Source organism: Tetrao urogallus (assembly GCF_951394365.1).
Source record: "Tetrao urogallus genome assembly, chromosome: 18".
Lineage (NCBI taxonomy): Eukaryota > Metazoa > Chordata > Aves > Galliformes > Phasianidae > Tetrao > Tetrao urogallus.
The window spans coordinates 813,010-825,388 of record NC_136831.1 but is presented as its reverse complement, the minus strand read 5'-3'; the positions used below and the strand labels follow the sequence as shown (position 1 = coordinate 825,388).

At 53.0% G+C, this 12,379-nt stretch overlaps 1 protein-coding gene across 1 annotated transcript; it reads left to right on the top strand.

Moving 5' to 3' along the window:
* Window positions 1–8,559: 8,559 nt before the first annotated feature.
* On the top strand, window positions 8,560–11,853 carry LOC306953449 (ankyrin repeat domain-containing protein 40-like; the record flags this gene model as incomplete). The annotated part of the gene is made up of 5 exons (XM_079544353.1): window positions 8,560–8,687; window positions 9,144–9,292; window positions 9,887–10,360; window positions 10,887–11,062; window positions 11,710–11,853. 5 exons carry the CDS (start codon window positions 8,560–8,562, stop codon window positions 11,851–11,853), a joined length of 1,071 nt encoding a protein of 356 aa, XP_079400479.1.
* Window positions 11,854–12,379: the final 526 nt, after the last annotated feature.

The window sequence follows — 12,379 nt, the reverse complement described above, 5'->3', positions numbered from 1 at the left end:
CTCCCAAGGTCGGAGGAAGCAGTGAGGGCTCTGAATAACTCTCGTCAGCTGCCTTGTCACAGCCAGGACATCACCAAAAGGCCGTGACCCAGCCTGGCACATCCAGGAGGTGACACGAGTACACAGACAGCCCTGGGTCAGCTGGGCTCTGTGGGATTAATGCACCCAGCATCCCTGGGGTTTCACTGAGGGCTCATTCCTCATGCAGCCCACTCTACACTCCACAGATGCCCATCCGACACTGCACCACAGCCTTGAAATCCATCCCAGGATGCCCAGGCTCCTGGTTAGGGCTGTGACCTACAATTGACCTAACTGCTGCTGTTTTCATTGATGATAATTTCTTTGCCCTTTATCTTACTCTTCCCAAGCTCCAGTGAGATGTCCTTGCCCCTCTCCACCGTGCCAAGCGCTGATCCAATGTTTGCTGTGGCCCCTTCCATCTGAGGAGGGAAATGGGATAAAGTACAGTTGAGGTGCTGCTTTTTAAACTGCTCTGAAAGGAACAGTAAGCTGTTGATGGTATTTATGAGGCAAAACGAGCAATCCTCACCTGCAGTTGCCAGGCGGTGGCAGATGGGTTTGTTGGCGTTACTGTGGAAGGGCTCTTGGCAGGAGCTGCCACCCCGCAGTGCTCAGCCTCCCTTCTCCCATTGATCTCTGCCATGGCGAAGGGGCCCTTGCGAATTCGCCCTCTCGTGCTGCCTGGGCCGGCAGCCACTCGGAGCCCGCTTTGCCAACACAAACACAGCACACAGACGCAGCGGCCCCTCTCCAGGCCATCGCTCAGCACCGCCGGCTGGCAGCTCGCTCACTGCGCTGTGCCACCGGGAGCCCCTGCGCTCCGTGGCTTCAGCTGCACCGGGAACGGGCTGCGGGAGCCTCTGCCTCACGGTGAGGCCTCCGAAGGCATCGGGGGCTGAGCTCACGGGGAGCCCCGTCTTCCACAGCCCCGCCAGCGCCGCTCATGGGCCTTCGGCGGCCCTGGTCACCTCACAGACGCGAATGTCGCTGAGCGGAAAAGTGCTTTTGAAAAAACCTCTGTCTCATCCAGAAAGGAGCAGTGCTGCATTCTGCCCACAGAGCTTACGGCGTGTACGGCAGGTAGCTCAGCGTCTCAGAGGGAGCCTCGCTGCCAGGTCCCTTTAGGAGCGCAGTGGCCAAGCTCTTGTCTCAAGCAGTAACGTTGCTTCCAAACCCACTGCGAAATATGGATGATGACTCTGCAGCCTTGGCTTTAGTTTCCCCAGGACCTGCAAAGGGCCACGTCTTCCCTGTGAGTGCTGCATGGCGCCCACTGACACCGCTGGGACCTGCTTGGAGCCTGGGCCACGGGGGATGCTCAGAGCAGCGCATCTCACACCCGCCCTGGCCATGGGCTGGCCAAGAGGGCAGGATTGCAGGCATCATGCGATGCACCTCTGCACATCACAGCGAAGGCTGTATTAGACTCAGAGAGCTCCAGAGGCATATTTGGGTTGAAGGCATGCACCGGTGTGCCTGGAACCTATTTGTGGGGCTATTTGTATGTGTAATTAGCAATGGAAGCATATTTTACATTGCCACCAGTTAAGATTCCTGTCAGCGTTCCCTGCGATTACCCACAGGTGCTGGTTCTGGCTTCAGAAATGAGCCATGTGAGCAGATAACCACGCGCAGGGCAGGTGTGGGGCACGTTCAGAGCAGTGACTGCTCACCACAACGAGCCACCATGGCTGCACGTCCTGCCCTGCCTGGCGTGCAGATGCTCAGTAAGCAGAAGTTAATGTAGTTAGACAAAAGGGATCGGTTCGGGGGGAAAAATCAATAACGTCAGGGAGTTTATTATAGGGTTATGGGCCACCTGCTAGAGCTCAGCATTAGGCCTGCGCTGCGTTGTTTCGGTGAGGGCTGATGGCACTGCTCTCAGACGACGCCGGTGCCAGAATTATTGTTTTATGCCTTGGCAGATGGCTTCTGCTCAGGGGTTTTATCTTTGAGTGCAGACATACGACTAATCATCATTTGCTTTCTCTGCTAACGTAAGCCGGGCAGGAAGCAATTGCCAGTTTGATGATGGTTCATTATTGCTAGGTTTATTCTGTTTGAAACAGCACTGCAAGAGGCAAAGAGGGTGCAAAGGAAGAGAATCAACCCGTTATCAGTGAGATATGCGGGAAGCTGGGTGCAGGAGCCTACTTTCCACCACCTTGTCTCTCTGTCTCTCTGTCTCTCTTTCAGAGGTAATGCTCAGATATCCCATAGATAATTCAGGGAGGCCATGCAGCTGGTATTTTTGGGTTGTAAAGACTGCAAAGGTCAAATGTTGGGGATGCATTCATCCTGCCTTACATCAGGATTGTTAGTCTGGATAACAGCACCTAAGGACACTCTGGCAAAGGGAGCAAACAGAAAAGCGCCAGTCTTGCAGCACTGCTGTTCTGCGTACACCACAGATGCGATCCTGAGTGGTGAACAGATGCCTTGGTTGTTGGTGGTTGTAGTGGAAATGCTGAGTCAGGGCCTGAAGCAGTGATGGAGCACCTGGTGGGAAGACAGAGCCAACCCAGGGGAGCTCAGCTGCATGCAATGTACCTGATTGATCAGCAGGGATGGAGCCAGGATCCACCCCTTCCCAGCCCTCATTTAAGGGCTGGCAGGGGGAGATGAGGGCGTCTTCCTGGAGAGCTCTGTGTACCTGAGGCTTTTTAAAGGTAATGGTTTTTCTTCCTTTGTTTCTGTGTCTTTGGTTGCTGCATTTGGGCTTGTTATCATTTGCTGTGGTTTAGGGTTGTGCCACTCTGCTGTTACTGCTATGCTCTCCATCACATTATGGCATTACAGCATTTCAGTGGTGATCTTCAGATTTTCTTGCTTTCAGCTCTATTTGAATGCAAACTCAGAGTAAAAGCGCCAGCGTTGGCCTGATGTAGGCTCAGCTCATCTTTCACCAGAGCGTGGAACATCCTTCCAGGAACGTCAGCTAATTTAGTTCCACATGTACTGCTGTAGGAGGCTAATGAATATCATTAAACCCATTGTGCAGACCCACTTCAGTCTGCAAGTGACCCTAATTCAACCTTCCTTATTTATTTTAAGGAATTTATAGCTGGGAGGAAGCCACTTGCTGAGAATCACACAGTGGCGGCCATGAAAGGCTGCAGTATGAGACTCCGCTTCCAACCCCACAGGCACTGTTTGCTTTTCAAAAACCTAATTTAATAGAGAAGCATCTCGTTGCTTTTGTTTGCGATGTGAGTCGACTTATGCGAGCTGCACAGCTTTAAGCCGCTGTGCAAGAGCTACTAATTTAAGCCCCCAGCCCCCATGTTTCCCCCTTGAAAAGCCAGAGTTTGTACTGAATTCCCTGCAACTTCCATGTGCAGGTAGTATCTCATCACCACTCTGAGCTGCTCCTTTTAGGAAGTTACAAACCCTTCAGTGAAGGAGGTCTGAGCTGCAATGCTGTGAAGTAAAATAAAACTGCTGCAGATTTGCCCGTCTCTGTGCTTCTTGCAAAGTCGGCTGCAGCAGAGCAGAGGTTTCACCAGACCCTCCAACCTGCAGCAGCTCGGGGCCCTGGGAGCCTCTATGGATAACCTGAAAGTGCCAGAGCTCCTCTGAGGGTTTGGTATCCAAAACTCAGCTATAAACAATAACTAATGTTCACAAAATGGAACTATTTCTATTTCTGCAAATACCATGAAATCCTCATCGTCAACTTTGTCTTTTTGGAGTTTAAATCTAAATTAGGACAAAAATCATCTGAGCTTCAGAGTTCTTGCCTTCTTCTGCCTGGCTGCACACCCCCACTCCCGGATCTCACTTGCAGTGCAGGCTGTGCCTGGAGCAGCCCCTCACCCAGAGCTGGGCGTCTTGGCAGCCCTCGATCCTGAGCTGCTCAGCTTGCAGTGCTCTGTGTGCTCCTTCACCATCAGCTCCACGACATGCTGTGCCCTGCAGAGCCCAAACCTGGGTGAAGGCCCCCAGCTGCAGCTCCTACATCTGCTTTGGGCCACTGGCACCACTACTGGAAACACCCAATGGTGACCAAATGCAGACAATGGTACAAACAGGGCATGGAGCTGAGCACACAGACAGCTGGCAGGTGCTGCCTGCCAAGCCGTGATGCTCAGCTTCCATGGGTCTTCATGTGTGGGACTCCTGCCTGCCCTGCTGACAGGATGTTTGTATTTTGTGGCTTTTTTTCCATTGCTGTTCATTCTGATTTCAGCTTATTAGTGCACGTTCTCCTTTTAATCTTTCCCTGTCTGCAGCATGAGGAGTCCACCTGCAGCGCAGTGGGACCTGATGAGCTGCAGTGCTCGCTGTTTGCTGGCAGGGCTGGAGATAAGCAGCCCTGATGTGACGGCACAGCAACTGCAGGTGACGTTTAAGAGATCCGTGTGGTTTAATAGCTCTTGTCTCCCTGGGCGTGTTGTGCTCGCTCTGTTATCAGAACAATTGGGACCAATTGCTGAGGCTGTGTTTTAATGGTGAATGCAGCAGGTCTTCTGTGAGTCGTGAGGTACAAAGGAATTGTAGCATCATTAGAGGCAAATGTTTCAAACGTGTTCCATGAGGGCTTTTTTTTTTTTTTTTTTTTTTTTTTTTTTTTTTTTTTTTTTCTTCCTCTGATGGATGAAGATGGTAAATATTCTCCTGATTTCAAAGCAGAGTGGGGTGAGTTTGTAGCCAACCCCTCCGGAGATCCCACCCAGTGCTTGGTTTTTCTTCAGCTTGAAGGCAGTCCAGAGCTCTGCTCCACAAAGCAGCTTTCAGGAGCGAGTTCAGCTTCACATGGGAGCAACGCGTGGACTGCTGTGAACCCAGAGGACAACTCAGCCCTCCTGAGCGCCGGTTTGCACTGCAGGCGTCCTGCTGGCACAGCTCTGGCTGTGGGGACACTTAGGGCAATGGGATTCCTTGTGGGGCGCTTCAGTTCAGAGGGGTGAACTCTGGCCAGGCTGCCTGGAGTGGGATGGGAAGATGTGGGGCACCCTCACAGGACCTTTGCTTTGCTCTGCTGTGCCTCAGGCATGACAATGAGCTGACCCGTGTGCCTGCAAAATCTTTACATCGCCTCTGCTACCCACGGCTGGAGCTGTGACTGCAGCTCTGTGCTTACAAGCAGCTCTGTGTGTGCAGTGGAAAAAACAGACTTTCCATACACTTTTGTGCACTTCATAAACAAATTCATTTTTAAAATGGTCAGATTTGTTGATATGGCATTATTATCCACCTTGAACCCACTCCTTGCTCTGCCATCTACTCATGCTGCTGCTTCAGAGCATGTACTTGGTTTGCACTTTCTCAGTGCCTTCTGATTTCTTTGAGGAATTGCTGCATACCAATGGAGTGGCCATAGAAAACCAGGTTAGTGCACAGTAGGGGCTTTCATGGCTGCTAATCTTGATGACAAAATTATGCGAACAAACACTTCTTGTGTCACCAATATATATTATGTAAAACCTTGTGACTTTGATTATGTGTCTATAATACAGATTAGTCTGTTTGGGTGTTTGGTGCTGAGTCCAATAAGCTCCTAAAGTATTAGCAAGAATTTGCGAGTGACAGGCAGGCAGAGGTGCTGTTCTGCCTAATCCCATTCTCAAAACTCTGACTATGTGTGTCTGAACAGTTTCTGTTCTTTTCCTTATAGCACCGGGTTATTTCCTTCTCTGCTCCCTCCCCAGTTGCCTTTGCCCTTCTCTCCACGGCTTTGATGTATCACAAACGTTGGAAGATTTAGCAAACCTTATGGATTAGAGCCAGGAAGACAGCAAGAACAAATTTAGAATAGGAGGCAGAGAATGTACCAGCTGAGAGGTGATGCTGTCAATCTCCATGGAGACCTCTTTAGTTACAGCTTTGCTAATTACTCTGTGGAATTGAATAGCGTCTGGTAGAAAGCCCATCCAAGTCAATGGAGAGCTTCTAATTGATGCGTAGCTTCAGCTGGCTGCACCTCAGCACTGCGAGGAGGGCACAGGGCAAAGCTCCCGAGTGTGACTGGTTATAACTCATGGCTTCCTCTGTGATGGTTAAAATGCAACTGAAGAGGAATCTAGGCCTTGCTCTGGTCTTCTCCATGGGGCAGGATCTCCTGACAGAACCACAGCCCCACAGGTGCAAGATTTCGCTGGCAAGGCCTAAACCTTAGTGCTGCCTTTGTGAATGCAGGTGAACATTTTCCAGCGTCCTGCTACCAGCACGTGGATTTCCTACACAGGCCATCGGGAGCTGAACTTGGAGCAGACCCACAGAAACATCTCGGCTCCAAAGGTGCAGGCAGGACTCTGAACAGGAGCCCCACGTGCTCCTGAGAGGCCGCTTCCATGGCCCTGGAGAGCAGGGCAAGGGCCTTCAGGCCTGGGCAGGGAGGAACGCGGCAGAACGTCCGGCAAAAAGCCAGGGATCCCCTCGGCTGCTCGCTTTCTGGGTTGGACACCACTCAGCTCCGGGGGGGCTTTGGGCCCAAACCAGGGCAGAAGTTTGGATCCACGCACTGCAGCTCAGGCTTGTCACTGCTCAGAGCCAAACTGGCTTCAGCCGCTAATCCACTGAACAATTTCCAGTTGTTATCAAAATCTACCAGACTTCTTAACCGCAAGTCCCTGAGCTGATGTACCACCCCCCTCAGATTCCAGTTCCCTGTTTGTTCAGAGGTGATTTGTTTGCCCTGCAGATAGGAACAATGTCAAATCAACAACTGCACAAATAGATGGTCTGCGTGATTTTTGAAGGGATTGGTCAGGCTGAGCAGATCTAGCAAAAATGAAGGGAAGAGGAGAACGTGCTGGAAAAATATGAGAGTTGCCATCTCTCCCAGCACTTTGTACCACCTTCTGTGCATCAATTCCTACTCAGTTGGAGGAGCTGTGAGGTTAGGGCAAAAGAAAGGCAGAGTTTGCTTAGCCCAGTGTGAGTACTGGGCTTGGCTTTTAATTCATTTCTCCTTCATTCCCCACCAGCCCTGCCATCTGCATGCCCCTTCATGCTCTACGGCTTCATAGCTGTGTGTGCAGTTGTGCTTTAAGTGTGATGGGTACATTTTTGGGTTATCCCTGCATTTTCCAATACCTTACTGCCAGTACAGGGCTGGTGAAAATCCTCAGAGATGTTTTTTGGGTGGGGAATGGGTGTTTCAAATGCAATAATGCAGCTGTATCTATGCTCACTGATCAACTGGGGGTTAAACCTTTGAAACGGTGCTTAATAATAACTTTAAATGGCTGAGCAGTTGGTTAAAAGAGTTGGGGAATTAAACCTGAAATGCGGAAGGAGTGAAAGAATTCATAAGCCTTAAAAATGAGGAAAAAAGGAGCTCAAACCTAATGCATGGATGGTGGTTTCACCAAAAAAGGAGAAAAGAACCCTTGCAGAAGCTCAGCCCCAGCCAGCAGTGCGCAAAAAGGCAGCTCTAACAAGTTAGCCAATTAAATCCAGGAAACTTCTGAGGACAAAGGATGGCCCAAAGCTGCTGTGGACGGGTCCCTGATGGCTGCTGTGAGCCGCAAGCTGTCAAAGTGCCTCGCATCTCAGCTCTGCTTGGCACTGCTGTGTGTTCTGCTGTTCCCACCGATACCCAAAGGGAGGTGAATACAGGTGGTGAGCACCCATGAGTCCCAGTGGAAACCAAATATCACTGCCTTGGGCTCCTCCTGTGCCTCCACCTCTGGCTCAGAGCAGGGGCTCGGTGTGCTGCTGATGAAGGCCAAGGGCATTTCAGAGGGACATTTAGGAAGCCAATTCCGTGGTGTCTTTTGGGCAGCAGAGTGCAGATCCCAGCTGATGGCCAACAGCTGCTGCAGTGCAACATGGGCACACAGACCTGCTGCTCAGTGTGCAGAAATCACATGCGGGTTGGGATGGCGGACTGTCGGCTGACAGAGAGGAAAGGAGGGAGGGAAGGGCGAGTTTTCGGCCTCGCTCAGTTGTGATGCACGTATGCTAGCGGCAGTAAGCAGGGTAAGGGGGAGGCTGGGCCGAGACTCAGAGCAGGAAGGGCAAAGCCGGCAGGCGGGAGCGTTGAGTCCTAATCCTCTTCTGCAGCCTTTCTCGCGGGAGGAAATCTTATGACTGCGGGCAGCGGCGCGTTGTGTAACCGCGAGGTCGGTGCCGCGCAGAGCCTGGCGCTCCGCGGGGTGGGAGCGGCGCGGGGGCCGGAGCGGGGAGCGCAGCCCGGCGGTGCCGCACCGCCCCCTAGCGGTGGCCGCGGGGAGCCGCCGCACCGCATGGATTCGGGCGCAGGGATCGCTCGGAGCCGTGGCGCCGATGGGCCGGGAAGGAGCGGGAGCTGCCCGCGGGGCAACGCGCCGCCGCGTCCCGGCCGGCCCCGATCCTCCCGGGCGGCGGTAGCGGGACGGCACGGCCGGAGGGCGACGCGCGGCCCCGCGCACAAAATGGCGGCGGCAGCGAGGAGGCAGCGCGGGGCCGGCCTCGGGGCGGCGGGGGCCCGGCGGAGCGGCGGGGAGCGGAGGCGGCCGCCCGGCCCCGCGTAACGCCGCGTCTCCGTGACGGGATCCGCGGCCGCGGGTGGGGTGGCGGCGCCGAGGAAGGTCCGCGCCTGGGAGAGCGATGAGCGGCGGCCCGGAGGAGCTGCAGGAGCGGCTGCGGGAGGCGGCGGCGCTCGGGGACGCCGAGGAGGTGCGGCGGCTGCTGGCGGCGGGGGCGGACGTCAACTCCCGTAACGAGATCGACGGCTGGTGAGGGGCGGCGAGGGGCCTGCGGCGGGATGGGCCGTGCTGTGCTGTGCTGTGCTGTGCTGTGCTGTGGGATGCCGTGCTGTGCTGTGCTGTGCTGTGCTGTGGGATGCCGTGCTGTGCTGTGCTGCGGGATGGGCCGTGCTGTGCTGTGGGATGCCGTGCTGCGGGATGGGCCGCGGCCGCGCTGTACCCGAGGAGCGGTTCCTCCGCATCCCGGAGTGACACGGAAAGAAACGCTGAGCTCGGCGGCTCCGAGATGCCGAGTCGCCCTTCCTCCCGCTGCCACTGCGCTAGAAAACCGCGGAGGGGCAAAGCGCGGCCCGGAGAGCATCGCGGCTCCAGGGGTTCATAGAACCGTAGGAGCGGAGTTGAAGGACCTTTCCGTGCTCCGTGCCGGGAACCCGCGCCGTGTGCGCCGCGCCCCGCAGGCTCTGACGGCGCCGCTTCCCTCCGCAGGACCTGCCTGCACTGGGCCTGCAAGCGGAGCCACGCGCCGGTGGTGGCGCTGCTGCTGGACGCGGGCGCCGACCGCCGCATCCCCACGGGCGCGGGGCAGCTGGCCGAGCAGCTGACGGCCAAAGCGCACATCCGCAGGATTCTGGGAGGTACCGCCCCGCCTTCGCGCTTCGTGGGGCTTCGTTCCGCGCGGCTCGGGCCGCATCCGATTCCGTGGCTTCGGGGAACGGCGCCTGCCGCTCGCCTCCCGCCCGGTGGTTTCATTGTGAGCCGAGTTCCCAACTCCTCCTTCGGCCTCCTGCAGGGCTGCGGGGCGGGACGAGGCCTGGAGCTGCATCCCCTCACCGGAGATGCGCGGTTAATGCCCTGGTGTGGGCTGTAATAAACCATTTGCAGTGCTGCATTTAAAGCATTGCAGAATGGGATATAGAGAAATACCACTGGTCAGCTCTGGAGTAACAGGAACTGCACTTCTGGAAACGCCCTTTTTCAATGGCTTTTCTTCTCCTACTTTGTTTTAAATAGCACATTTCAGAGATATTTGCGTTTCTCTTGATTTTCTTTCATTTCATAGCCACTTGTCTTCCTGATGTTGCATCCTTAAAATGTAGTATTATCCTTGTATTATTTACCTTGGACGTGATGTATCTTTCATATGAACACTGTATTCAATGAGGGAGATGCATTCAGTTACGCAGTGGCTTTTCTGTCTTTATCCCCTATGCCCCATTGCTGAACTTCAGTCACAGAAGAAGAAAAGGACTGTCAAGGAGTCAGCGCTGTGACCCCCCCAGCTGCTGCCAGCTGTCCGGCCGCCCCACCGTTCCCTCACAGCTGTCCAGATGGAAGCCCCCCGCACAGCTCAGCAGAATCTCCAAATGAAAGCACTTCCATCTCTCCAGCTTCCCAGAGCGAAATCAGTCCTCGTTCCTCAGCAGCCCAGGTTGAAAGTGTGTGTGCATCCACGCGGTGCTCCAGTGAGGACAGCCTTCCTGCTGCAGCACAGCTGCCCGTCCTGCCCGCTGTGCCCTCAGCTGCAGAATGCACAGAGCTGGGGCTACAGAGCAGCTCCTGCCAGCCCCCAGCACGCAGCTCGGCTCTGTTTGTGCCGGCAGCACCCAGCCAGGCTGTGCCGCAGAGCAGCCGCCCACCGCCTGGGCCTGCGCCTGCATTTCAGCCCTTCTTCTTTACTGGAACTTTCCCATGCAACGTGCAAGGTAACAAAGGGCAATTTTCATCCTTCTGTTGCACTGTTCCATGTTTTTGTTATTGGTGAAGTTAAGGATTCGTTCCAGTTTCACAGTGTTGTGGGGATGTTGATTTCTTTGGCCACAAATCCACAGACGATACACAGACCTTTTATTTCTTCCTGCTCGTGTAAGAAAGAATAGCTATTGTACTGTACCTTAAACACAGTGATGCTCTGCACGCTCCATTCCTCTACACCTGGAAAATATCAGTTGTTATGACTAAGCAACAGAAAACCTCACATTTTGCAAAATATGACGTAGCACAGAACAGAGCACGGTGGTTTGGTGGCAGCAGGGTGGGTCAGACTGCCAGCACTGTCAGCCTGCGCCCTTCAGCTGCAGCTGCTCTGAATGAACGCTTCCCTTCATTGCGCAGTGAGGCAACAGACACTGCATTGTACAACCTGAGCTCAAAAGATAATTGTGATACTCTAGTTTGGTTTTCTCCAGTTGTTAGGGAAATAACTAATCAGTTTTTGTTGTTTTAATTCAGAACTTGTGCTTAAGGTGAGAGTGCAGAACCTCAGAGACGACGACTTCATTGAAATTGAACTGGACAGACAGGAGCTGACCTACCAAGATCTGCTCAGAGTGAGCTGCTGTGAGCTGGGCGTTAATCCTCAGCACGTAGAGAGGATCAGGAAGCTACCAAACACAGTGCTGAGAAAGGTAGGAAGTGGAGTGGGGGATGATCTGACTGAGTGCTTTGCAGGCACCAGCAAAGACATTTCTGTGAGTCATCAGCAAAGTGTGACGTGCTAAAAAACAAAACCACTCAAGCTCACAAACTTGAAAGGACACTGGACTGGTCCTGCACCTCACTTAAAATATTGTCAAAGGAAGCCATTATTTCAGCTCCTCAAGTACACGGAATGTTAGATCCATTTTCTTTTTTAATATATCAGGGTACATTAGTGTACTAATAGGGTTGCCATGTAGGGTTTCAGTATTAGCTTGTTTAAGGAGAAAAATATTAGGGGAAGAAATACCAGAAACTGGTACTTGCGTAATTTATAGATAAGCCTTTAACAAACAAGCATTTCTAACGGTCCAAAGATAGTTCTGCAGTTTGTAAAGGAAACGTGCTTGGTCCCAACTCTGACTTCAGTTACATAAACACAGCCAAATTATAACAAGGCTCAAGAGAACAAAACTATGCTTTGAGAGCATGTACTGACAGGGCTGCTTTTTATCCATCACGTATTCCTATCATTGCATCTGCATTCCCCAATTTTAGTTTTCATTTTCTTTAGCTAATCTAAGTACGTGCCAAGTACGGCCAGCTATGTTGAGGGCAATTGTTCTGTCTCTCTCAGGACAAGGATGTTGCCAGGCTGCAGGACTTCCAAGAGCTGGAGTTGGTTCTTGTGAGAAGCGACAGCTCTCCCTTCAGAAATGCTGCACCAGCTTTGACTGAGAGATCGTGCTACAACAGCAGAGCCTCCAAGCTGACCTACTGAGTGCCACCTGCAGCCTGGAAGCACAACAGTTATACACTGCTGCCCTGGGGAGGCAGTGAATGGGCATCTGGGGAACCTTGAGTTACTGTTAGGGCTAATATTTGAACTAATAATGTCTTTGGTATTTAATATCCCCCTTTGCTTTTATTTTTCTTACTTGGTACTATATCCAGATAATTCAGGATACCTCATTTGTATACTAAGATCACATGCTTCCCATGCAGTTAAGTTCTTTAGTTGTATGAAGCAACAGAGGGCAGCAAAGAAATTCTGCAGAGTACTCCCCCTCTTTGAACCAAGCCGGAGTGATGGAAAAGACAATCAGGCTTTCATACCCCCCTTCAGGCCCAGGCCTGCGGTGCAGGAGTAACACGGACAGTAACAAACACTGTGTGGTATTAAAGCAGTGTTTCGGGGACAGGACCAGGCAGCAGCACTGCTCTGGGAATTGTGCCAGCCGGCCCAAGGCACCCGCACTCCAACCACCCCTGCACCTCAGCAGTAGCACAGTTTTAAGAAGTTTTTC